This window comes from Mirounga leonina, unplaced genomic scaffold, assembly GCF_011800145.1.
Source record: "Mirounga leonina isolate KUSES-001 unplaced genomic scaffold, KU_Mleo_1.0 Mir_201, whole genome shotgun sequence".
NCBI lineage: Eukaryota > Metazoa > Chordata > Mammalia > Carnivora > Phocidae > Mirounga > Mirounga leonina.
In genome coordinates this window covers 26,864,696-26,892,350 of record NW_023270504.1, presented here as the reverse complement: position 1 = coordinate 26,892,350, position 27,655 = coordinate 26,864,696, and the positions used below count along the sequence as shown (strand labels likewise).

At 38.4% G+C, this 27,655-nt stretch overlaps 1 protein-coding gene across 2 annotated transcripts; it reads left to right on the top strand.

Moving 5' to 3' along the window:
- The first annotated feature begins 87 nt into the window (after positions 1-87).
- Positions 88-26,541, top strand: RAD51AP1 (RAD51 associated protein 1). Of its 2 annotated transcripts, none has more exons than XM_035028429.1 (9): positions 88-255; positions 2,894-2,943; positions 4,866-5,007; positions 7,404-7,513; positions 8,912-8,998; positions 9,737-9,886; positions 21,537-21,701; positions 23,015-23,164; positions 25,353-26,541. In XM_035028429.1, the coding sequence occupies exons 1-9, from the start codon at positions 239-241 to the stop codon at positions 25,493-25,495; spliced, it is 1,014 nt and encodes a 337-aa protein (XP_034884320.1). In that variant the 5' UTR covers positions 88-238; the 3' UTR covers positions 25,496-26,541. The 2 variants fall into 2 exon arrangements, with proteins under 2 accessions (XP_034884320.1, XP_034884321.1); XM_035028430.1 differs by having other exon boundaries at positions 25,291-26,541.
- The last annotated feature ends 1,114 nt before the right edge of the window (positions 26,542-27,655 follow it).

Sequence of the window (27,655 nt, the reverse complement as noted above, 5' to 3'; positions counted from 1 at the left end):
AGGCAAAGCACAAACTCAGCTTTGGTAGACCGGATGCGGAAGGGCAATGCCTTGGGAACGGCGTGAGCACTTAGGCCTTCTCAGAGCGCATGCGCAGCTGCAAGGATGGCTGGTAATCATTGGAGGGCTGGTGGTAGGGGGCGGAGAGCTCCTGTGTCTGGTTTTGGGCGGGAATTGAAACTGCCGCTGCTGCCAGCAAGAACTTGAAAGCTGCGAATTTTCAGCATTGGAGGGGGCCATGGTGCGGCCTGTGAGGTGAGTAGTTCGCGACAGCGCCGGGGATGGGGAGAAGAGGCAGGAAGACGCTGTAGGCAACTTCGTCTACATCCGATTGAGGGGGAAGGGCCGAATAGGACGGAGGGTAGCGAAGGTGGGGTGGGATGGACGGTTTCTGGGACGCTCTCCAGTCTCCACTGAGAGTCACCCAATCCGCAGACGTATCTTAGCATGCTAGCTTTTCCCTTCTGTTTGCCCCCCCTTCGCAGCAATTGCGGATTCTTTTACCGACCCCATTCAAAGAAGCCCTGGTTGTGTAAGCGTTCGAACAGCGCTTTACATTTCACCGAGCTCCTACTTGCATGTTATTTCGTTTTTTCATCACTGTAGTTCTTTGATATAACAGTTTAGGTATCCCTGTTTTTATCGATTGAAACTCCTAGGCCAATTTAGGTGAGTCACACAGCTAGTGAGTGGCAGGATAACACTCAAACCTAAATCATCTGGCTCCAGATCCTCTGTGCTTTCCATTATACTCTTTGAAACTGTTCCCCTACCTAACCACAGTGGAGTGCTATGGAGGCCTAGAGTCAGCCATTCATTTAGAAAGTTACCTGTATACTGTACTAATTGTGGGAGGTTACATTCAAGTCAAGGGGTAAGGTTAGGGGGCCACAAATAAATACTGCGAAGTGATGGAGAGTGAGAAGGAGGAAAATCTTATTTTAAATAGTGTAGTTAGGATGTGCCTCTCTGCAGAGATAATACATGATTAGAGATATGAATGATGAGAAGGAGCTAGCCAGTGAAAATCTGGGACACTCCAGGTAGAGGGGGACAAGAGCCAAGGCCCTGAGCTTGACTATGTTCGAGGAGCAGAAAGAAGGCCACTAAAGCTGTAGCATTAGCAAGCAGTGGGGAGAATTGTAGGGGGTTAGGTCAGAGAAATAGGCAGGGGCCAGAGTAGGTAGGACCTTGTAGGCTTTAAAAGGAGTTTGAATTTTATTCTACGTACAATGGGAAGCCAATGGAGAGTTTTAAGTAGGTCAAGGAAATCTAATTTTGGTTTTATAAAGTTCACTGGCTTCTGTTGGAGAAAGAATGTAAGATGGGGTGACCAGAATGGGAACAGGGAAACTGCTATATCATTGGATAGTGGTTTGGAGTGGGGTGTTACCAGTGGACATGGAATGGGACAGATGAATTTGGGATATATTTTGGAGATACTGCTGACAGAATTTGCGGATGAAGTGGATGTAGAGGTAGGGGGAGAAAAGAATCAAGGATGATTTCACAGTATTTCTGGCCTGAGCTACTTGAATGGATGATCTTTGTACTAACCAAGGTGGGGAAGACTAGGAAAGGGAACAGGTTCAGGAGGTGTGGGGGATCAGGAGTTCCATTTTGAGCACATGAAGTCTGAAATGAATTTTAAACACCCAAGTAGCAAAGACATAATCCCCTTGTCTGGAATAGCAGTTGTCAAAGTACCAGCTACAGACCCCTATGGTTCCCTGAAACCTTCTCAGGTCAAAACTATTTTCATAGTCATCCTGAGACATTGCTCGCTTTATTCATTGTTCTGTCATCTGCACTGCAATGGTGGCATAACTGCTGGAAGCTCAGCACAAATCAAGGCAGTGGCACTGAACTGCACGAGTATCTTTGTATTCTTTACTGCTGCACACTCAGTACAAAAAAAAAAAAAGAGAAAATGCCAGTTTCACTTAAGAATGTGTTTGATGAAGCAGTAAGAATTCTCATATTCATTATAGCTCAACTGTTGAGCATACTTATTTTTTTAAGAGGTTTTATTATATTTTACTATTATTCAGTCTTCAGAGTTTGTAAAGGGGTTTTTGTATTTTATTCAGCTTTCAAAATCTTTAGCTCCAAAGATTAGGAGAGTAATAAGAGTTACGTATATACACATAAACTACTTCTACAGTGTTTGTCTTCAGGGAAAGCACTTATGAGATTGAGTTGGGAGCTGAACTGACTTCTTTTCCATAGAACATCATTTTACTTGAAAGAACAACTGGCCTACTAGGTTATTCACACTTGGGTATTTGGCAAAAGGTAGAAAAGAAAACCACAATGCCATTTCATTTAGTGCCTAGAGGAAGGGGGAAGAAAGTGAGTTTATTTTTTCCACTTTGAATATCACTTTCTTCTAATGGCTCTCTAAAGTAGTAAAAGATTTGTTTCAGGTGGCAGGTACAAAGTCACTCACCATTGTTTCGCTGTCCAGTGCATAAAGAACATTATTTAGTATTGTGGGGAGATTAAAAAAAGAGAGAAAATAGCTTTCAGTGTCAAGTTTTTAATCAAATAAGAAGACAGAATGAGCACATAAAACAAAAGAATACGTATAACAGGAACTTATAAGCACCTCACAGCAATTACACAGTATGTAAATTATGTTAATGATATTGATTATTTTTACTTTGAGGGTTCATCTGAATTCATTTTTTCCTTATCAGGTATATCAAGTATAGTTGTAATTACTTCAGCTAATGCTAAGTTCCAACTGTAAAATCTAACTTGTGTTTCAAGTTTAAGTATTCTTAAGAGAATCGAAACACATTTTCCTTTACTCAAGACTGTTAATGGTCTTAAGGATTGGAGGTGGGAAATTGGTATTTGTGTAATTAAAAAATTTCTCTCTTGGTCATAGGCATAAGAAACCAGTCAATTATTCACAGTTTGAGAATTCTGACAGTGATGGTAAGTGGAGATTCATATTTTTGCTTTAAAAATTTGGAAATCTATTTTCTCAGAATTTATATGACATATAGAATTCTAACATTGAACATATTGCTCAATTGTATATGAGCTAGGGCTGCAAAAATTACCTTCTAAGCATTTGGGATGATTATGCTGATAATTACACTGATAAGAATTATGTGGGTAAGTGATAAATGAACAGGGCCAGGTGAAATGGCTCTTTAGATCTAAACTATTCTAGGTTCTTGTTTCTCATAGTGGGATTTGTCTCCTCCTATCCCTCTCCTTAAGAAGAAACACATTGTCTTTTGAAACACAAATGTGTTACAGAATATAATGTGAAATGCCCATTAATTGTACAATAAAACAAGATTTTATATACCACATCTTCTTTATCCATTCATCGGTCAGTGGACATTCGGGCTCTTTCCATAATTTGGCTATTGTAAATAATGCTGGTATAAACATCAGGGTGTGTGTATCCCTTCAAATTAGTATTTTTGTATCCTTTGGGTAAATACCTACTAGTGCAATTGCTGGATCATATATTACTCAGCCATAAAGAAGAATGAAATCTTACATTTGCAATGACATGGATAGAGCTAAAGTGTATTATGCTAAGTGAAATACATCAGAGAAAGAAATACCATATGATCTCACTCATGTGGAATTTTAAAAACAAAACAAATGAACATGGTGGGGGGAAGAGAGGCAAACCAAGAAATAGACTTTTTTTTTTTAAATTTTATTTATTTATTTGACAGAGACACAGCGAGAGAGGGAACACAAGCAGAGGGAGTGGGAGAGGGAGAAGCAGGCTTCCTGCAGAGCAGGGAGCCTGATGCGGGACTCGATCCCAGGACCCTGGGATCATGACCTGAGCCGAAGGCAGACGCTTAATGACTGAGCCACCCAGGCACCCCAAGAAATAGACTCTTAACTATAGAGAACAAACTGATGGTTACCAGAGCGGGGCTGAGTGGGGGGGGGGGACGGGGGAAATAGGTGATGGGGATTAAGGAGGGCACCACTTGTGATGCGCGCTGGGTGTTGATTATAAGTGTTGAATCACTAAATTCTAGTACACATTACACTGTATGTTAACTAGCAGGAATTTAAATAAAAACTTAGGAGAAAAAAAAAAGACCTCGAAGAAAGGCTAGGAGTAAGCTATACCCTATTGGGTTATGTATTTTTTTGTCTCTGCTATTAAGGGGATTTTGGTCAGAAAGTGTGAGAAACATTTAGTTAGATTACATTATACTTCGAAGTAGGTTCTGTACTTCTCAGACCACCAGAGCTTTCTGTGAGTCAAATGTTTTGTAATCCTGAGGTTTGAAGGAACCTGTTTTTTGCATTGGGCTCAACCATAAGTGTGTCTAAAACTTGGGAGAAAATTGTAGAGACTCTAACTTGTAGCTTTTTATTACTATTATCAGTAGGTCAGTAGATTTTTATAAATTGCCAGTTGTGTTCTAGACATTATGGAGTGGAGTTGGGGGACAAGCCACGAGTTATCATATTCCTACTCTGGGAATCTCTAAAGAGACAACATGTATTAATACTAAAGCTGCAATTAAGACTACATGTGCCCGGAAGTTATTCACGCGTGTGTCACGCATGAGTATAAAAGCTATAGCAGCAGTTTTATGTTGAGTGTCACCGGAACTGTATCAGTTTTTGCTAGACTGATAATTTCATAAATAAAGGCCACTACGACAAAGTTGAAAAGCATGAGTGAGAATAAAGAAAAATAATATGCCAACCACATTTTTTACATTGTGGCAGTTAAACAATTTTCTTAATGTTTAAAACTTGAACACACACTGTAATGAATTTCAACTGCTCAGAAAATGTTTTTATTTCTTACTTATGAAAAGCAATGTCATAGATTCTTTTATTTTTGATTCACACATAAATAGATGACTTTGTTTCTGCAACTGCACCTTTAAATAAGAAACCCAGAACAACACCAAAGGAGTTAAAACTAGAAACAAGGAAACCTAAACTGAAGAATCTCCAGAAAGAAGATATCTCACAACAAGAGAAAACCCCTAAAAAAAGGTGAGAGGTAAGACATATAGTAAATATACATTAGATGTGTTAATTTAAGAGAGGGACAGATTTGAACTCTTGGTTTAAATTATTACTTGAGCAGAGTCCTAGGTATTATTTTATTTAGTGGGTGTAAGAGAACAGGGATGTACCATTAATCCTCTTGTGACTTTCTGCCTTAAAAAAGAAATTCACAAACATGTAAGGAAATACTCATTTAAGTATTAAGATAATCATAATTACAAAGTTTAGGAGTTACAGCTTACTTTGATAGGACTCTGTACCTGTCTCTAAAGTCCTCAAGTCTTATAAGACTACTTTGTTAAAAATTACATTTGTAAGGATAGTCTTCTAAAAATTAAAACCATGTTATTTTCCTGTAGGTAAAAGATGTTTTCTCTTTATATTGTTGAGACTTGTCCAGCACTGAGAAGGTCCTATAGTTTGTAGACTATAGGATTTCCATTAGTTAGTACCAAGAGAGAAGAGAGAATGAGAGAAGGAAGTCCCGAGAGGCCCCAAACCTGTAGTATGGAGAGGAGATGGGCAGAAGGGGAGTATTAACAAATGGAAGGCAGCTATGCTCACCACTATACCACCAACGCAGATGGGAGTATTAACAAATGGAACATGGGGTATGATACGGTTCACTGCTGCGAGTATGAGAAGAGTTCATTAACAGAGAAATTTACCCCATGTCCTGCTCTTTACTTTTTTCTCTTTTTTCATTTTTGTTTTCGAGCTCCTTGTACTGCATTTTAAATACAGTGAAAAAATAACCTACAAATGGGAGAGAATATTTCCCAATCATATAATTGATGAGGGATTTGTATTCAGAATATATAAAGAACTCTTACAACTCAACAATAAAAGACTAATAACCCAATTTACAAAATGGACAAAGGATTTGAGTAGACATTTCTCCAAAGAAGATCTACAAATGGCTAATAAGCACATAAAAGATGCTTGACAGTCTTAGCCATCAGGGAAGTGCAAATCAATACTGTGGTGAGACGGTACTTCACACCCACACCCGTTGGGATGGCCATAATCAAAAAGACAGACAATAGCCAGTGAGAGGATGTGGAGCAATTGGAACTCTGACACATTGTTGCTGGGGATGTAAAATGGTGCAGCCACATTGGAAAGCAGAGTTAGCAGTTCCTCCAAATGTTAAACACAGAGTTATTTTATAACCCAGCCTAGGTATATACCCAGGAGAAATGAAAACATATAGCCATACAAAAACTTGGACATGAAGGTTCATAGCATCATTCATAATAGCCAAAAAATGGAAGCAATCCAAATGTCTACCAACTGGTGAATGGATAAATAAAATATGGTCTGTCCATACACTGGACTATCATTCAGCAATAAAAAGAAGTCCTGATATATGCTACAACATGGATGAACCTTGAAAACATGCTGAGCAAAAGAAGCCAAACATAAAAGTCCACGTATATGATTCCATTGATATGAAATGTCTGGAACAGGTGAGTCCATAGAAACAGAAAGTAGATTAGTGGTTGCCAGGTGCTGGGGAGGGGTAAGCAGGGAGTGACTACTAATGGATATAGGGTTTCTTTTTGGGGTGATGAAAATATTCTGAAATTAGATAGCAGTGATGGTTTCTCGACTCTGAATATACTATAGACTGCTGAATTGTACACTTTAAAAGGGTGAGTTTTATGCTATGTAAATTATATCTCAATAAAACTTGTTTTTAGAAAATAATCCCTCAAGGTGCATCTCAGTATTTTGTCCTTATATAACCTTTTTTAAAAAAATCTTTGATTTCTTTTCTTACCATAGCACTTTTGACTACCTTGAATAGGAGATAATAATAATAATAATCTGCATATATAGTATAATTATTAGTATGTCTTATTTCCCTACCCTCATTAATTGCAGATTCCTTGAGGGTACTTTTAGTATTCTATCTAGTGTGTGCCTCATACACAGTAAGTACTTGGTGACATATTTGTTAAAGTTGAGATTGGGAGGAACAGATGTTAAAAACCAGTTTAATATAAGAGCTATAATACTTGTCTAGGGAGGTGTGAGTGAGGTCAAAGAAGATTTCTAAGTGGGTTGTTGAGCCACATCTTTATTCTAGGTTGAGCAGCTGCTTGGAGTTGGTAGTAAGGACTGACATTACACAGAAAGGAAACAGTACTTAACAATGGTGCTTGCTGCTCTTTTCAGTTTCTTGTGCTAGATGTAACATGACATTACTACATATTAGCAGTGTTGTTAGTAAAATCAATTATGATCATGATTACCGTTTAAAAACATTTTTGTGAGTTGGCAGCTCTTAAATAGTAATTTAGGAAAATCACAGATTTTGCTGTTTGGTTGAGATTGGTATTTTTAAAAACTGATTTTTGTTTGTGTGTCCACCTTAGGATGGCTTTAGATGACAAGCTCTACCAGCGGGACTTAGAAGTCGCACTAGCTTTATCAGTGAAGGAACTTTCAACAGTCACCATTGATATGGAAGAGGCTCAAGATAAAAGTAACTTTATTTTCCATATATTTATCTTTATAACCTTGTGTTTTTGTCATCATTTCTCTGGATGAGCCTTCACAGAGGAAAGAGTAAAATTTTAATACTATGGACAACAAGTGGAACAATTTGCAGAGGGCACAATTAGATTTGGTTGTTTATTCTGCTGCATAAGTCTACGTTCCCCCCCCACACACACACATATCTCTGCTTAACACTTAATGTAAACTTGTGGTCGTGGACTTTGAGCTTGGATGTTCAAGCTACATTTTTGTTTACAGTGGAAATTTAATTTCTTGATCAAATGAATTGGTCTATACAATCCTAACAATCCACCTGTTTTCTCTCAAAATTCAAATCCTTTAAACATGACCTGGTAGTGGTAGTTTTTATTATTTACAGGTTAAAGATACTAGTTTGGTTAGCGAGCTCAGTGGACATAAAAGATGTGTGACTTGTGGATTTCTCTGGTTTTTCTCCGATTTTTCTGGCAACTCTGCAGCAGATGGCAATATTGATATTCTGGAGAGGCAGAAATCATTATTCCTGGAAAAGATATTCAAACTGTTAAAATACTTTTTGGATGAAATTGTTTTGGCTTAACTTGTGTTGGAGGATATTTTTAACTTATTAGCTTATTTAGGGGTATAGATGTTTAAATCAGTATTGCCTCCTATTTGGAAATGAATGAGACACTGTTGATTAGGGAGCCATTTAGTAATCAGGAAATGAAAGAAATGTAAAAAGAGAATTATCTTATATCCAAAAATTGAGAAAATGAAATTCATCTCTCTCCAGTAAGAGAGGGTAGAAGACATAGCAGGATTTCCTTGGAAGTACCACTTCTCATAGATGAATGCCCTTTATAGCAATGGGATTTAATAGTACCAATTATTATGACTTAAAGTCCTCTTGAAATACTTTAAATCATTTTAAGATTATTATAATGATTGAAGAGGCTTTGTTAGTAAGAGCATGTATCAGCTTACATGGAAATGATAGTTAATATTTATTGACTGTTTCCTATGTGCTGGGCACTACAATAAGCAATTCCTATATGTGATCGACATTTAATCCCCCACAATAAACCCAATTATTCCACACACTATTTTTTATCTCCATATGATATATGAAGACATTAAGTCTTAGAGAGGATAAGCAACTTTCCTGTGGCCATATAGCCAATGTAAATGATAGAGCCTGAATTTCAACTGAAGTCTAAATCTGTGTGATTTCAGAGCCCAAACTCCTAACCATATGCTAACCTTTCCAAGGTAAATCATTGTGCTCTGAGTTTGGATCATTCATCTGTATCTGGTTGCTTTTACATTGGAGCACCAATTTTCCTATTTCTGCCCCTTGGCTGATTAAGGTGCCTCTATCTTTTTCCTTCTTCCTTGTCTTTAGGCACCGAAAAATGTGGCAGCAGCGAAACCGGAACAATAAATAAGGCTCCCCATATCTCCAATTGCAGTGTAGCCAGTGATTATTTAGGTAAGTTTTGATATTAATAATAATATTTACTTTCTCTGTCAACATTGCTGTTTTTCTGACTTTGATTTAAATACCTGACACGGTAGCTAGAACCAAGATATTTAAATTTGTCAAGGTTCCCTTTACCACTTCTCCTTTGTTTCTTTGTGTTTTAGTTTTCTTCCCTTTTACTGCAGACCCATTTTTCTTTTCTTCCCTGGGGGAGGGTCATGATGACCCCCGGCTCCTAGCCAGTAGCTCAACCGCTGAAGAAAGGGGCTGCATCTTCCCAGCTCCAGTTTTTACCGTTTCTTGGGGAAGGACTCCTCAGTTGAGTCTCACGCTTATCCTTAAACTGGACTCTTTTGTCAGGAGCCTGAGGTACTGGGATTGACCCAGGTTGGACTCTGTGGTCTCTCAGAAGCAGTGAAGGGATGAAGCGGGGCAAATAAAAACAACAGATGTGGGGCGCCTGGGTGGCTCAGATGGTTAAGCGTCTGCCTTTGGCTCAGGTCATGATCCCAGGGTCCTGGGATCGAGTCCCACATCAGGCTCCCTGCTCCTTGGGAGCCTGCTTCTCCCTCTGCCTCTCTCTCTCTCTCTCTCTCTCTCTCTCTGTCTCTCATGAATAAATAAATAAAATTAAAACAAAAACAAAAACAAAAACAAAAAAACAGATGTGATAGAAGTCTGTTCTGCAGCTCTTGCAATATTACCTGTCACAAAAGTTTTCCGTTGATTTTTACGCCTCTCCTGAAGATTTGGATAAGATTACCGAGGAAGATGATTTTCACGGTGCTCAAGGGAAAAGAAAAGCAGCATCAAAATCTGTGGTACAACAGAGGAAGATTCTTTTGGACGGTAGTGATGGTGATAGTGCTAATGACTCTGAACCAGACTCTGCAACTGGTGAGTTATAGCCCACCTCAAAATTAAGCCCATGGAAATTCAATGAAAAGTTCTTAGGGACCATTAATGCATACAAAGCACTGTGCTAAGTGTTTGGTATATGCAAACTTGAGGAACACACAGGACAGTTAAATTCAGCTCTGCCATTTGGGGAGAAAGCTTTATGTGGAGGTGACCTTTAAGCTGTGGCTTGAAAAATGAGTAGCATTTAGGCAAAATGACAGGGTAAATAAAATAGCTTTCCTGGCTGACAGAAAGGCATAAACAGTGGAATAGACAAGGACACATACAAGAAGTCAGTGAGCCTGCAGGAGAGAATGTTGTAGAAGAGGCTAAAGAGGCAGGCTGGCACAAGATCGTGGAGGGCCTCAGACCCACTCTGAGAAATGTAGACTTTTTCTGTAGATAGTGGAAATTCATGACATAGTTTGGGATTGAAGTGTATGAAACCTGTATCTTATTGTGACATGTTTTCAGACTCATTCAGAAATTAGGGCAGATGGGAAGCATAGTGACCTTGACAGAGCATCATAATATATTAATTAAAATTTAAAGTGAATAAATCCATAAATTTGTGCCAAATCAGATGATATAGTTTGACAGATTTTAACATGCTCTTGACAAATGGTTTTGTTCATCAGCATTCTGTAAATATTTGAGTATCTGTGCATTATATTCTAGACACTTAGTTATACAGCAGTGAACAACAACAACAAAAAAAAATACCAGAGCTCCCTTAAGGAGCTTGAATTCAAGCAAGGGGACACAGACAGTAATGAAATGTAGAATGTGTCCAGTGTCATCATAGAAGAGCCGTGAAGAAGAGAAAGGCAGGGTAGAGGCCAGAAATCTGCCTTTTGAACCAGTCCCTGCCGTTTTACATGATCCAGGTCATGCCAAAGCAGGTGGTCTAGGGGTCCTACTTGGAGAAACACAGACATAAGCAGAGCACCAGAACAGGAGCCAGTGAAAGAAAACACCCTGAAGAAATAGTATAGGAAAGCACAGGCTGAATGTTTTCCAACTGAAGTTTACTGAATACAAAAAAGCCCCAAATGATAAAAATAACCCCTTGTCAGTTTAAGTGTCTTTCAGGGGTGATGATCGTAGCACTTCTAGAATGTCCTTATCATTATCTGATGCACGCTTGTCAGAAAAATCCATAAACAATTTTAAAGTTATAGATAGCAAGTCTACTCAGCATGTCAATGAAATGAATTTATCTTTAGTAATGTTTCAAATGTTTGCTTTCTATGTGGAAGTGAAATCACTTGCTTTGTTGGCTGGGTTTATATGGGTTATGTTTCAGGTATGATAGAGATTTAAAAAGAATAATATTGTGTTATTTACATTCTAACTTCAGATAGTCTTGAATCCTTTTATAAAAATAAGTTTTTATTGAAATTGTAATTTGGATAGTGACTTAAAAGTCGCCTGTATGCCTTTAAAAGTAGTTAAAATCTCTAAAGATAATATACAAATGGCCGAAAAACATATGAAAAGATGCCCAGTATCAGTATCATTAGGGAAATACAAATCAGAGTCACAATGTGCTGTCATCTCACACCCATTAGGATGTCAAAAAACAGAAAATAACAAGTGTTGGTGAAGATGTGGAGAAATTAGAACCCTTGTGCGCTGGTAGTGGCATTTCCGCTGTGGAAAACAGGACCACAGGTCCTCAAAAAATTTAAAATAGATGTATCATATTATCTAGCAATCCCACTCCTGGGTATATATCCCAGAAGAATTGAAAGCAGGGTCTCAGATATTTGCACACCCATATTTATAGCAGCATTCTTCACAATAGCTAAGAGATGGAAACAACCCAAATGCCAATCAGCGGATTAATGGATAAACACCATGTGGTCTCATGTACAGTGGGATATTCAGCCTTGAAAAGGAAGGAAATCCTGTCATGTGCTACAGTTTGGATGGACCTTAAGGACTTTATGCTAAGTGAAATAAGCCAGGCACAGAAGACAAATACTGTGTGATTCCACTTAGAAGGTATCTAAAATAGTCAAATTCATAGAAACAAAGTAGAATGGTGGTTAGCAGAGACTGGGGAGAGGCAGGAATGGGAATTGTTGAATGGGTACAGTTTCAATTTTGCAAGATGAAAAGGTTCCAGAGTTCTGTTGCACAACAATGTGAATATGTTCAACACTACTGAACTCCACACGTAAAAAGGATTAAGATAGTAAATTTTATGTTAGTGGTTTTTTTTTTTTTTTTTTTTTTTTTTTTACCACAATTAGAAATTTTTTTAAAAGAAGGAAATAGTCATTTTTTAAAAGTAACTGGTTTCGGGCTCCTTGCTCAGCAGGGAGCCTGCTTCTCCCTCTCTCTCCCTCTGCTTGTGCTCTCTCTGTCAAATAAATAAAATCTTTAAAAAAATAAAAATAAAAAAAGTAACTGGTTTGGTTCCAGGTGGATTTTCTTATTCAATTTTGCATAAACAAATATTTTTGAGATGAAATATGAGCCACAGTTCTGAAAGAGGAATAGATTTATTTTCAAATTCTGTACAGTTGAATGGTGATTTAGGATATAGAAAACACTGAAAATAGGAAAGAAAACATTTATTGAAATATGTGCTTCTGAAGTTATGCTGGATGTGAGGACTGCAAAAAATATTTCTAACTGAAAATTATTCTCACTTCCTTTGGATGGATTCAAGACCTGTTAGCTGTTTGGGGGGAAATGTGCTTGTCAAATGGTGATTTTACTGTGAACTCTGATGATGAGGGTCATTATCATTATAACTAAGACAGTAGTCACTACAGGAAGCTGTTGTGGTAACAGTGACTTGCCAATAAATGGAATGTCTGAATCCTCGGATCTGAGACTGGTTAGGACACTGGGAGAAAATAATGCAAATTGTTTATATAGTAGTATATGTACATTCTTAGGTTCTAAGAAGTATCCCCTATCTAGCATCATTTGTGGACTAAAATGACGGCTACTTCTCCAGCTCTTTGAGAGCTGGTTTGGTTTTTTTCCCCTGTTACATTATTATGGTTTCCACCACACTACAAGTATGGCTCTTCTCCCTATAAAATGCCATGTGGTCCACCCTGGGAAGCAGTCCTTCTGTTAGAGGGAGCTGGCTCATTAGCTGTGGTGAGAACTGCCCACTGGCCTGTGCCGTGGATACACAAACTAAGCTTTAGACAGAATTTTCTCCTTGTCTCTCTTTTTCTGTCCCCTGCTGGAGCATGCAAAAGCTTTATACTGTCTTCTGGCCGTGTAAACCTCCTTAAGCTATTCCAGCCAAGCCTGCTTTACCTTTAAGTTGAAAGATAAACCTGTTCCTCTTCATGTTTAGTGTATTTTAAGGAGCAATGCAATCAGTGTATTTTCTTTCACTCTAAGCCAGCGATGACTGACAACTCTCCAGTTCCCTCAGAGTGATTGTCTATTGCACTTGAATGTGTAACTGGTATCATTTCAGAAAACCTGAAGTTATTTTGGAGCAGGATCCTTTTCTTTAGGTGACATGTCAGAACTCTAGCCCTGTACTGATTCACCCTAGATGAGAAGAAGGATCATTGTGACCTTCGGTAGAGAAAGAAAAATGAAAATTGGAGAGAACATAAGACTTTTTTTTTTTTCTCTTTTTTTTTATTAAGTTATGTTAATCACCAACACCCAACACCATTTGTTGAAGAGACTGTCTTTTTGCCATTGGACATTCTTTCCTGCTTTGTCGAAGATGAGTTGACCATAGAGTTGACAGTCCATTTCTGGGCTCTCTGTTCTGTTCCATTGATCTCTGTGTCTGTTTTTGTGCCAGTAACATACTGTCTTGATGATGACAGCTTTGTAATAGAGCTGGAAGTCCGGAATTGTGATGCCACCAGCTTTGCTTTTCTTTTTCAACATGCCTCTGGCTATTCGGGGTCTTTTCTGGTTCCATACAAATTTTAGGATTATTTGTTCCATTTCTTTGAAAAAAGTGGATGGTATTTTGATGGGGATTGCATTGAATGTGTAGATTGCTCTAGGTAGCATTGACATCTTTACAATATTTGTTCTTCCAATCCATGAGCATGGAACGTTTTTCTATTTCTTTGTGTCTTCTTCAATTTCTTTCATGAGTATTTTATAGTTTTCTGAGTACCGATTCTTTGCCTCTTTGGTTAGATTTATTCCTAGGTATCTTATGGTTTTGGGTGCAATTGTAAATGGGATCGAGTCCTTAATTTCTCTTTCTTCTGTCTTGTTGTTGGTGTATAGGAATGCCACTGATTTCTGTGCATTGATTTTATATCCTGCTACTTCACTGAATTCCTGTATGAGTTCTAGCAGTTTTGGGGTGGAGTCTTTTGGGTTTTCCACATAAAGTATCATATCATCTGCAAAGAGTGAGAGTTTGACTTCTTTGCCGATTTGATGCCTTTTATTTCTTTTTGTTGTCTGACTGCTGTGGCTAGGACTTTTAATACTATGTTGAATAGCAGTGGTGATAGTGGACATCCCTGCTGCATTCCTGACCTTAGGGGGAAAGCTCTCAGGTTTTCCCCATTGAGAATGATATTTGCTGTGGGTTTTTCATAGATGGCTTTTATGATATTGAGTTATGTACCCTCTATCCCTATACTCTGAAGAGTTTTGATCAAGAAAGGATGCTGTACTTTGTCAAATGCTTTTTCTGCATCTATTGAGAAGCTCATATGAGTCTTGTTCTTTGTTTTGTTAATGTATTGTATCACGTTGATTGATTTGCTGATGTTGAACCAACCTTGCAGCCCAGGGATAAATCCCACTTGGTCGTGGTGAATAATCCTTTTAATGTACTGTTGGATCCTATTGGCTAGTATTTTGGTAAGAATTTTTGCATCCATGTATATAAAGGATATTGGTCGGTAATTCTCCTTTTTGATGGGGTCTTTGTCTGGTTTTGGGATCAAGGTAATGGTGGCCTCATAAAACGAGTTTGGAAGTTTTCCTTCCATTTCTATTTTTTGAAACAGTTCAGAAGAATAGGTATTAATTCTTTTTTAAATGTTTGGTCGAATTCCCCTGGGAAGCCATCTGGCCCTGGGCTTTTGTTTGTTGGGAGATTTTGGATGACTGCTTCAATTTCCTTAGTGTTTATAGGTCTGTTCAGGTTTTCTGTTTCTTCCTGGTTCAGTTTTGGTAGTTGATACATCTCTAGGAATGCATCCATTTCTTCCAGGTTATCTAATTTGCTGGCATAGAGTTGCTCATAATATGTTCTTATAATTGTTTGCATTTCTTTGGTGTTGGTTGTGATCTGTCCTCTTTCATTCATGATTTTGTTGATTTGGGTCATTTCTCTTTTCTTTTTGATAAGTCTGGCCAGGGGTTTATCAATCTTGTTAATTCTTTCAAAGAACCAGCTCTTAGTTTCGTTGATCTGTTCTACTGTTCTTTCGGTTTCTATTTCATTGATTTCTGCTCTCATCTTTATTATTTCTCTTCTTCTGCTGGGTTTAGGCTTTATTTGCTGTTCTTTCTCCAGCTCCTTTAGGTGTAGGGTTAGGTTGTGTACTTGAGACCTTTCTTGTTTCTTGAGAAAGGCTTGTATTGCTATATACTTGCCTCTTAGGACTGCCTTTGCTGCATCCCAAAGATTTTGAACAGTTGTGTTTTCATTTTCATTGGCTTCCATGAATTTTTTTAATTCTTCTTTAATTTCCTGGTTGACCCATTCATTCTTTAGTAGGATGCTCTTCAGCCTCCATGTATTTGAGTTCTTTCCGACTTTCCTCTCGTGATTGAGTTCTAGTTTCAAAGCATTGTGGTCTGAAAATAGGCAGGGAATGATCCCAATCTTTTGGTACCGGTTGAGACCTGATTTGTGACCTAGGATGTGATTGATTCTGGAGAATGTTCCATGGGCACTAGAGAAGAATGTGTATTCCGTGGCTTTGGGATGGAATGTTCTGAATATGTCTGTGAAGTCCATTTGGTCCAGTGTGTCATTTAAAGTCTTTATTTCCGGGTGCCTGGGTGGCTCAGTTGGTTAAGCGACTGCCTTCGGCTCAGGTCATGATCCTGGAGTCCCAGGATCGAGTCCCGCATCAGGCTCCCTGCTCGGCAGGGAGTCTGCTTCTCTCTCTGAACCTCCCTCCTCTCATGCTCTCTATCTCATTCTCTCTCTCAAATAAATAAATAAAAAAAAAAATCTTAAAAAAAAAAAGTATTTCCTTGTTGATGTTTTGCTTAGATGATCTGTCCATTTCAGTGAGGGGGGTGTTAAAGTCCCCCACTATTATTGTATTTTTGTCAATGTGTTTCTTTGATTTTGTTATTAATTGGCTTACATAATTGGCTGCTCCCATGTTAGGGGCATAGATATTTACAATTGTTAGATCTTCTTGTTGGATAGACCCTTTAAGTAGGATATAGTGCCTTCCTCATCTCTTATTACAGTCTTTGGTTTAAAATCTAATTTGTCTGATATAAGGATTGCCACCCCAGCTTTCTTTTGGTGTCCATTAGCATGGTAAATGCTTTTCCACCCCCTCGCTTTCAATCTGGGGGTGTCTTTGGGTCTAAAATGAGTCTCTTGCAGACAACATATTGATGGGTCTTGTTTTTTTATCCAATCTGATAGCCTGTGTCTTTTGATTGGGGCATTTAGCCCATTTACATTCAGGATAACTTTTGAAAGATATGAATTTAGTGCCATTGTATTGCCTGTAAGGTGACTATTACTGTTGTCTGTGTTCCTTTGTGGTCTGTGTTACTTTTAGGCTCTCTCTTTGCTTAGAGGACCCCTTTCAATATTTCTTGTAGGGCTGGTTTCGTGTTTGCAAATTCCTTTAGTTTTTGTTTGTCCTGGAAGCTTTTTATCTCGTTCTATTTTCAATGACAGCCTAGCTGGAGATAGTATTCTTGGCTGCATATTTTTCTCATTTAGTGCTCTGAATATATCATGCCAGTCCTTCTGGCCTGCCAGGTCTCTGTGCATAGGTCTGTTGCCAATCTAATGTTTCTACCATTGTAGGTTACAGATCTCTCCTCCCGAGCTGCTTTCAGGATTTTCTCTTTGTTTCTGAGACTCATAAGTTCTACTATTAGATGTTGAGGTGTTGGCCTATTTTTATTGATTTTGAGAGGGGTTCTCTGTGCTTCCTGGATTTTGATGCCTGTTTCCTTCCCCAAATTAGGGAAGTTCTCTGCTATAATTTGCTCCAATATACCTTCTGCCCCTCTCTCTCTTTCTTCTTCTTCTGGGATCCCAATTATTCTAATATTGTTTTGTCTTATAGTATCATTTTGTCTTATGGTATCACGTATCCCTCGAATTCTGCCCTCATGATCCAGTAGTTGTTTATCTCTCTTTTTCTCAGCTTCTTTATTTTCCATCATTTGTTCTTGTATATCACTGATTCTCTCTTCTGCCTCATTTATCCTAGCAGTTAGAGCCTCCATTTTTTATTGCACCTCATTAATAGCCTTTTTGATTTCGACTTGGTTAGATTTTAGTTCTATCATTTCTCCAGAAAGAGTTTCTCTAATATCTTCCATGCTTTTTTCAAGCCCAGCTAGTACCTTTAAAATCATCATTCTGAACTCTAGTTCTGGCATCTTAATAATATCCGTATTGACTAGGTCCCTGGCAGTTGATCCTGCCTCTTGTTCTTTTTTTTGATGTGATTTTTTCCGTCTTGTCATTTTGTCCAGAGGAGAATAGATGAATAAGAGAACAAAATGCTAACAGGGTAACAATGACCCCAGAAAAATATACACTAAACAAATCCAAAGAGACCTTCCAGAAAGTGGTCGCTGTTCTGTTCACAGAATTGCTGCTATTCTTTTCTTCGATCTCCTGTTGTGTTCATAGGTGTTCAGAATGGTTTGATCCCTATCTAGCTGAATTCCTGGGACCAGACGAAATTTAGGTCTCCTACTCCTCTGCCATCTTGCTCCTCCCCCTCACTGAGAACATAAGACTTAAGAATTCTTTTTTTTTTTTTTAAAGATTTTATTTATTTATTTGAGAGAGAGAGAATGAGATACAGAGAGCATGAGAGGGAGGAGGGTCAGAGGGAGAAGCAGACTCCCTGCCGAGCAGGGAGCCCGATGCGGGACTCGATCCTGGGACTCCAGGATCATGACCTGAGCCGAAGGCAGTCGCTTAACCAACTGAGCCACCCAGGTGCCCAAGACTTAAGAATTCTTTTTTTTTTAAAGATTTTATTTATTTATTTGACAGAGAGAGAGACAGCAAGAGAGGGAACACAAGCAAGGGGAGTGTGAGAGGGAGAAGCAGGCTTCCCGCGGAGCAGGGAGTCCGACGTGGGGCTCGATCCCAGGACCCTGGAATCATGACCTGAGCTGAAGGCAGACGCTTAACGACTGAGCCACCCAGGCGCCCCAAGACTTAAGAATTCTTAAGGACATTTGAAGATTCACAGAATCCATAACCCCATTGTTTGGGCCTTCCAGATTTGCCAATATGGTGTGTTAATGACTTGGGATTCTGGGAGCTCTGTCTTCCCACCACCAAATTATTTAAACTACTTTCTTTGTTGACTGATGATGATCACTTGGACCCCATCTTTAGAAAAGTTTGATAAATAGAGTTTAGTCAGCTCCTACCATTTATCCTCAAGCCAAGAAAAGAATATATGCACTACCAAAACTGTTGGATACATAGGAAGTTTTGTCCTCCAAGAGTCTATATTTTGAAATTTTGGAGAAACTCCCCTACTTGATTAATAATGACTGGATAGAAGGTGATGCCAAGAAACTGTTGTTGATACTATAAGATATGATAATGACATTGCTGTGTTTAAAAAAAAAAAAGCCCAGGTTTTTTAGAGACGTACTCTGAAGTATCTAGGAGTGTAATGAGCTGATGCCTTGGATTTATTTTAAAATACTCCAAGGAGGAAGGGGAAGAGAAGACAAGAGAGAGATGAAACAAATGTAGAAAAATATTGATGAATATTGAGTCTGAGTGGTAGTTTATTATTGTCTATTGTGTATGCTTGGAAATGTTTATGTATTTTTTATATAAAATTTATTATTTCCTACAGATAGGTAAATATTATATACACTGAGCATAACAGTGGTTATCTCTGAGTGGCGAGATTAAGAGTGGATTTTCTTTTGCGTTGATATTTCTTTGGTGTGCTCTATATTTCCTGCAAAAAGCATGTACTGTTTTATAATATAAAAAAATGTAAAGTTTTTATGAATATAGTACTACTCCTTACTTACACTTAGTATTCAGAATTTATTAGTTATAAGACATGGCTTTCTGACTCCCCTCCCCTGGCCTTTCCCAAAACAGAAGAATCATTGCTTAACTATCAGATATTCTTTTTTAAAATTAAATTTAATTTATTAAATTCAATTAATTAACATATACTGTGTTATTAGTTTCAGAGGTAGAGGTCAGTGATTCATCAGTCTTATATAATAACACCCCTGCTCATTACATCATGTGCCCTCCTTAATGCCCATCACTCAGATACCCCATCCTCCCACCCACCTCCCCTCCAGCAACCCTCAGTTTATTTCCTAGTTAAGAGTCTCTCATGGTTTATTTCTGTCTCTGATTTTGTCTGTTTTATTTTTTCCTCCCTTCCTCTATGAGCCTGTTTTTTGTTTCTTAAATTCCACATATGAGTAACACCATATGATAATTGTCATTCTCTGATTGACTTATTTTGCTTAGCTTAATACCCTCTAATTCCATCCACATCGTTGCAAATGGCAAGATTTCTTTCTTTCTTTTTTTTTTTGGTGGCTGAGTAATATTCCACATCTTCTTTATCCATCCATCTGTCAGTGGACATCTGGGCTCTTTCCATAGTTTGGCCATTGTGGACATTGCTGCCATAAACATTGGGATGCAGGTACCCCTTCAGGTCACTATGTTTGTATCCTTTGGATAAATACCTAATAGTGCAATAGCTGGGGAACCTCCATACTGTTTTCCAGAGTGAGTGTACCAGCTTGCATTCCCACCAGCAGTGTAAGAGGGTTCACTTTTCTCTGCATCCTTGCCAACATTTGTTGTTTCCTGACTTGTTAATTTTAGCCATTCTGATTGGTGTGAGGTGGTATCTCATTGTGGTTTTGATTTGTATTTCCCTGATGATGAATGATGGTGAGCATTTTTTCATGTGTCTGTTGGCTATTTGTGTGTCTTTGGAGAAGTGTCTGTTCATGCCTTCTGCCCATTTCTTGACTGGATTATTTCTTTTTTGGGTATTTACTAAGTTCTTTATAGATCTTGGATACTAGCCTTTTATCTGATAAGATATTTGCAAATATCTTCTCCCATTCTGTGGGTTGCCTCTTTGTTTTGTTGACTGTTTCCTTTGCTGTGCAGAAGCTTTTTATCTTGATGAAGTCCCAATAGTTCATTTTTGCTTCTGTTTCCCTTGCCTTTGGAGACGTGTCTAGCAAGAAGTTGCTGTGGCCGAGGTCACAGAGGTTGCTGCCTGTGTTCTCCTCTAGGATTTTGATGGATTCCTGTCTCACATTTAGGTCTTTCAACCATTTTGAGTCTATTTGTGTGTGTGGTGTAAGGCAATGGTCCAGTTTCATTCTTCTGCATGTTGCTCTCTTGTTTTCCCAACACCATTTGTTGAAGAGACTGTCTTTTTGCCATTGGATATTCTTTCCTCCTTTGTCAAAGATTAGTTGACCATAGAGTTGAGGGTCCATTTCTGGGCTCTCTGTTCTGTTCCATTGATCTATGTGTCTGTTTTTGTGCCAGTACCATACTGTCTTGATGATGACTGCTTTGTAATAGAGCTGGAAGTCCGGAATTGTGAGGCCACCAGCTTTGCTTTTCTTTTTCAACATTCCTTTGGCTATTCGGGGTCTTTTCTGGTTCCATACAAATTTTAGGATTATTTGTTCCAGCTGTGTGAAATATGTTGATTTCCAGAGCAGCTGTAGCTACTTAACATATCACCTCACTAGCTTGTATCGTCTCATATAATACAGAGAAGAGCTTGTGGGAAATGAAAGGTGTGTCCCAAATGAAATCATACATAGGGTTATCAGTTAATATGTTGTGGTATGGTTAGTCTCTTCTCGATTCCCAATGGGTTTCTATTCTAGAATGTTGAAGTTTATGTGATTAAAGGAAAGTATACTGTTATTATTACCATCAAGGTCCTTGTTTTGAAGGAGTTGCTAATATTATGCCCTACTATTCTTTTAAAGTTACTAAGTTAAATTGGAAAAATTGGAAGTAAAGATTACTGATGGGAAATTATAATGATAATAATAGTAAGAGCAAACAGTTCTGTTTTGCTTGCTCTTGGCCACATGTTATTCTAAATCCTTTACCTATATTAACTCCTTTAATCTGCACAACAACCCTCTCATGTAGGCTTTATGACTATCCTCATTTTATACATAGGAAACTTAAGCACAGTGAGGTAAGCGGCCTGTCTGAGGTCACACAAAGTGTAAGCAGAGGGGCCAGGATTCAAACCCAGGCAACCATGCTCAGTCCTGCAGTGGCATAGCATAGCACGAGGTGCCCAAGAATCGAGTGCAAAGGCTGTAAAGTTGAGGCAATAGAAACCTCACTTTGTTTTAAAATCGAAGTAAATTGACATACAATGTTATATTAGTTTCAGGTATACACGGAAGCCTCACTTTTTAGAACAAAGATCAAGTATGTAATCCTCTGTTTTAGGTGAAGAGTCTGAGGATGACTCTGATTTTAATGAGAGTGAAGACGATGATGAAGACTTCACTATGGGAAAAAATAAAGTGAAAGAAATTAAGAAGAAAGAAGTGAAGGGAAAATCCCCAGTTGAAAAGAAGGAGAAGAAACCTAAATCCAAATGTGATACTTTGGGTAAGCCTAGTCCAAAACACTTAATTTTATAAAGGGAATGTATTTGGTTTATTTAATGTGTTTTTCTTCTCTCTGCCTTTGTTTTCCCTAACATTTTGCCAGTGTTCACTTCTAGCTAAGATACACAGAAGGAAGGGGGTGGTGGGGAAGGGAGAAAAGCAGCTGAGAGTTCTGAGCCCCACCTCCTGTGGACCTCTTACTAGAATTTCCCTCCTGCAGCACTGACGGCCCCCCTCTGAGACAGCTAGGGTCACCTGCATTTTACGGTGAGAAAACTGAGGCTCAGATTAAAGAATTTATTGGAATTCTTCCAACTAATTATGTGAGCTGCTGGAATTTGCACCCAGGTTTGTCCATTTAGAACCCAAGCTCTAGCCACTGGACCACATTTTTTCCAGACAACGAACAGGGAAGTTTGCATGATTCTCATTTCTTGCTTTCAATCTTGACTTAGTCTTTGATTTGAGATCCCTCTTGCCACATGTTTTGGGCTTCTTTGGTTTTCTTTCCTTCCTTTTTTTTTTTTTTTTTTAAAGATTTCATTTATTTATTTGAGAGAGCAAGAGCACAAGCTGGGGGAGCAGCAGAGGGAAAGGGAGAAGTAGGCTCCCCACTGAGCAGGGAGCCCGACGCAGGGCTTAACCCCAGACCCTGAGATCACGACCTGAGCATTTTACTAGTCTAGTGACTGAACTCTATTAGAGTCTAGGTTCCTTGGGAACAAGATCCATGAGCTATACTCTTTGTAACCCTAGAGCCTAATATATTGTCTCATTGACATGTACTGATGAGACACTGTTATGTCATGGCTACAGGTATAGACTTTGGACCTGGTTCCTAATCCTGGCTCAGGTACTTATCAGCTATCAGACTATAGGCAGATTGCTTAGCCTGTTTCCTTATCTGATAGTGTGGATAGCAATATCTGTATCAGAGTTGCTCTGAGAGTTAAAGGTAGTGTGTGTGGAATGCTTACCACAGTGCCTTGCCTACAAATGCTCGTAAAAATGGCTATTCTTAGGCTCTCAGTGAATGTTTGTGTATAATAAGAATTTTCCAAATTTATGATATTGCCTTTTTAATTTTTATAAGATTATGTAAGTTTATAATTTTTACACCTATGTGCTAGACTTAATCTTCCTCTGTGAAAAACCTTTTCTATGTATATTTTTTTAAAATTTTATTTAAATTCAGTTAATTAACATAGAGTATATTACTAGTTTTGGAGGTAGAGTTCAGTGATTCATCAGTTGTATATAACACCCAGTGCTCATTACTTTCTCTCTCTCTCTATATATATATTTTTTTTAAAGTGACTTCAGGAGACTCTGTTCCAGCTGCTGTGAAATCAGAATCTCAGCCTTCACCAAAAAAGGTTTCTCTTTCTTCAGAGGCCACTAGGAAATCATTACAAATACGCAGCCCTTCAGCTGAAAGCAGAAAACCTAAGTGGATCCCGCCAGGTATGGCATATTTATTGATCAAGGGCAGGGGCCTGGAAAATTATCACTGGCAGATGTTTTTCCCTAGTTGTAAGTGTTAACACCATATTATTACGTACTCTTCAAAACCAAGGTTTTTAATTGCTGCATTTATTCATCATATGTCATTCCCTTATACTTACATGCTTATACTGAGCATCTAGATTGTTTCTTATTTTCTCAGTGTCATAAATAAGGTTGCAATAAGCACAAACGTCCTTATTTTAGAAATCTGTGGGCACATCCTTGATTATTTTCTTAGGACAAATTCCTAGTGGTGGAATTACAGTGTCAAAGAGTGTTAACATTTAACATTCCTGATATTTATTTTTGGCAACAAATTGGTTTGCTCAAGACCCGCTGGTCACAGTCTGACTGAAACCTCGGGACCTGTACACAGGGCTTCCAGCATTTAACAAATGCCCTCGCAGACTTGACTTTTCTTCCTTTGTTTTTGCTCCACAGCCAAGCCTCACTGATCCTTTAAGAATTCTTTGACCTTCACTTATCTTGACATTACCAAAAACCTAGTCCAGGCCCTGTTCATTTCATGCCCCAAAGCACCTGTGGCTTCCTAACTAGTCCTTTATCTGCTTCCTCTCACCCAACCACATGAACCCTCTAGTCCAGGGAGATTGATACCGTTTTTCTTCCTTAAACACAATGTGTGTCGTCTTCTGTCAGAGCCTCTCTCTGTCCACTTTCCTCCCTCTGGTATGTCTCTCCTCATTTGTCCCTTCTCCTTCTCTAAGTCATTTCAAATCTACTCAGGTTTGGTTTACTTCTTTTCACTGACATTTCTTGATTGGTCCACAGTGGTCACCCCCTGATAACTAGGTATTAATAGACAGATTTCAGTCTGAGTCAGTATTTTTGTATTGCTCCCTGATGTTTATAGCAGCACTATCCACAATAGCCAAATTACAGAAAGAGCCCAGATACCCATCAACTGATGAATGGTTAAAGAAGATGTGGTATATATATACAATGGAATATTACTCAACCATCCAAAAGAATGAAATCTTGCCATTTGGATGGAACTAGAGGGTATTATGCTAAACAAAATAAGTCAGTGAGGGAAAGACAAATACCATATGATCTCACTCATATGTGGAATTTAAGAAACAAAACAGAAGAACATCGGGGAAGCAAAAAAAAGAGGAAGGCATACCATAAGAGACTCTTACCTATAGAGAACAAACTGAGGGTTGCTGGAAGGGAGATGGGTAGGGGGATGGAGTAATGGGTGTTGGGCATCAAGGAGGGCATTTGTTGTGAGGAGCACTGGGTGTTATATGTAAGTGATGAATCCACTCAATTCTGCTCCTGAAACTAATATTACATTATGTGTTACTAGAATTTAAATAAAACTTGAAATATAAATAAAAAGCATTATTAAAAAAAGATGGCAGTCTGAAACTGCATGATTACTTAATGTCTCTTAATTACTTCATCTTGTAAAATATCAGGCACATATTGATTCAACAGTTCCACACACTACTAAGTGCTCACCATGATAAGCATAGTCACCATCTGTCCCCATACAACGTTATTACAATATTATTGACTATATTCCCTATGCTGGACTTTTCATCTCCGTGACTTATTTATTTCATAACTGGAAGTTTTTATGTCTCAACCCCTTTATCCCCCTTATCTATTTCACCCATCCACTCCCACCCCCAATCAGAGAAGGACAAATACCATATAATGTCACTTAAATAAACTAGTATAAATAAATAAAAAGAATATTTGTCATGTTTACAATAATTTAATATTTGAAAAAATAGATTCAAGGAGTATTTGTAAAAATTGCAGCATTTTCAAAAAATGCATTGGATTTTTCTGCTCCTTTAGAAATTATAACCGCATGCAGTTCTTCATGCCTTTAAAACCAATGTTACTTGCTCCCAACTTACCTGTTTCAGCTTTTGTGCTTAAAGTTTTGGTGCCATTAACTTGCCTTCTGAACATGTTTGAAAATAGGCAGTACTGTATTCTTTCTGCCCTTTAATACTGTTCATTCTTTTGATCTTGTTTATGGCTTGATAGAACTTACATACCGCAGTAATCCGCACCTGCTTTTCTTTTTGCATCTTCTGTCTTAGAAGTTGATCTTTGTTAAGAGATTTCAAACATCGCCAGCAGCAGGTGCTATGCTTTCTTTCAGCGGAATCTGGAAGCAGCGGCTGCAGCAGGAGGAAGAGCCCCCCGGCAGGGGTGTCTGTTAAGTCTCCAAGTCAGAGTCTCCGCCTTGGCTTGTCCAGATTAGCACGAGTTAAACCTTTGCATCCAAGCGCTGCTAGCAGCTGAGTGTGGTGGTAAACAAATGTTTGATTAAGAGAATCAGAATTTTACAAGTGTGTTTATATTTGAAGTGTGTTTCTATTTAAGGAGGGCATCATAATATAAAGGAATCCTTTAAGGTTATGTGAATTGCCTCTACCTATTTTGTGATGATGTTCTCTGAAGCTGTTCAAGACTTCAAGAAGAGGATTGTTTATAAGAATTATTTTGTGATGTCATTTCCTTCTGAAGAACGTGTTCTCTTTTTCCTGTGTGTAGTAAGTCATTGTCATTAAGTAGTTGTCTGTTTGGGAGGAAGTCCATGTTGCATACTGTTCTAAGAAGATGATGTTGCTTTCCAGCTTTGTCTGATTTATGGCACCTTAACTTTCACTGTTGTGGCTTTATCTAGCAAAAGGAAACATGCCCATTTTTTCCAGGAGACATTTCTGAAATCTTAACTTAGGTTTTGTTGTCAGTTTTACTGCAAAGATGTTTCATATTTTAGCCAAATATTTTTACAGTAAGAATTCAGAATTATTTTACACATTAAAATGGTTACTATAATATGGCATATGTCTCCTACTCAGAAATAGATGTTTATTATATAGCAAATAGAATTTCATGAGATTTTATGAAGCTCTCATTGCCAAAACCTTTAATAAAAGTGGAAGAGTCTTGATATGCTCTTTTCCTTGATACCATTACATCCATCTATTTCTGATTGTCTACATTTCACGATTAAATGAATGTTTTGCAAAAAAAAAAAAAAAAAAAGTTAGTCTTTTTGTTGTAAGTATAAGGGTGGGGGGGAGCTGTTTCTTAGAATAATCACTTTGTGAGGCCAGTGATTAGAGGGTGGCTGTCAAGTACTTCGTCATCCCTATTATGATATTAGATAATACAGCTTTTCAGGAAGCTTAATGTGAATTTGTTATGAATAAAAATAGTTGTAGATATTTCACATTTTATGGTGAGAATTTCAACCAGCTCCTGATCACTTTTTAATAAAAACTCTTCAAATCATGTTAACCATTAGGGGCGCCTGGGTGCCTCAGTTGGTTAAGTGTCTGACTCTTGGTTTCGGCTCAGGTCATGATCTCGGAGTTGTGGGTTTGAGCTCCATGCTGAGCACAGAATCTCTCGAGATTCTCTCCACTCCCTCTCCCTTCATCTCTGCTCCTCCCTCCTCCTCAAAGTCTCTCTCTTTTTCTTGCTCATCATGTTAACCATTAAAACATATAATATTATTGGTTCAGTTTTTTTTGGTTTATAGAAACATCTATGTTAATGTGAAAATAAGGAATTTAGAAAAATGATTAAAGTGAGCATTTGCAGGGGCACCTGGGTGGCTCAGTCATTAAGTGTCTGCCTTTGGCTCAGGTCATGGTCCCAGGGTCCTGGGCTCGAGCTCTGTGTCGGGCTCCTTGCTCAGTGGGGAGTCTGACCCTCCCCCCTGCTCGTGCTCTGTGTCTCTCTCTTTCTCTCTCTCTCAAATAAATAAAATCTTTAAAAAAAAAGTGAGCATTTGCTTATTGCTATTGTACATTTTTTTCTGTGTATATTTGTATACTGTTGTATACCACCTCACCTACCCCACTGCATCCCCTTCTTAAAAACATGTATTCAGTTACAAGGTATTAAGGTGCTCTATATGGTGCAGTTCAACAGTAAACATTTATTAAGAGCCTACCCTGTATTAGGTACTGCTATCACTGATTAATCATCTGGCACCAGCCTGATGGACCTGTTTCCTCTGTGTTATTTAAAGTAAGTTTGGGGGCACCTGCGTGGCTCATTGGGTTAAGAATCCAACTCCTGATTTCGGCTCAGGTCATGGTCTTGCATTGGGCTTGCACTCAGCCAAGAGTCTGCTTGGGATTCTCTCTCGCTCCCCCTCCCCCACTCATGCTTGCTGTCTCTCTCTCTCTCTCTCCAAATAAATAAAATCTTTAAAAAAGTAATAGCTTATACTGAAAATTACCTTAAATTATGCTAAAACTGGCCTTGCAGAAAGCACTAATGACCTTTCTGTTCTCAAATCCAGTGTACAGTTTTCTCACCTAATCTTATAGACCCTATTCATCATAACCTACCTATTAATACATTTTATTTCCTGGGCTCACATGACACTATTCTTTTGTAGTTTTCTCCCCACATCCCTGCCTGCTCTTCATTATTTTGCAG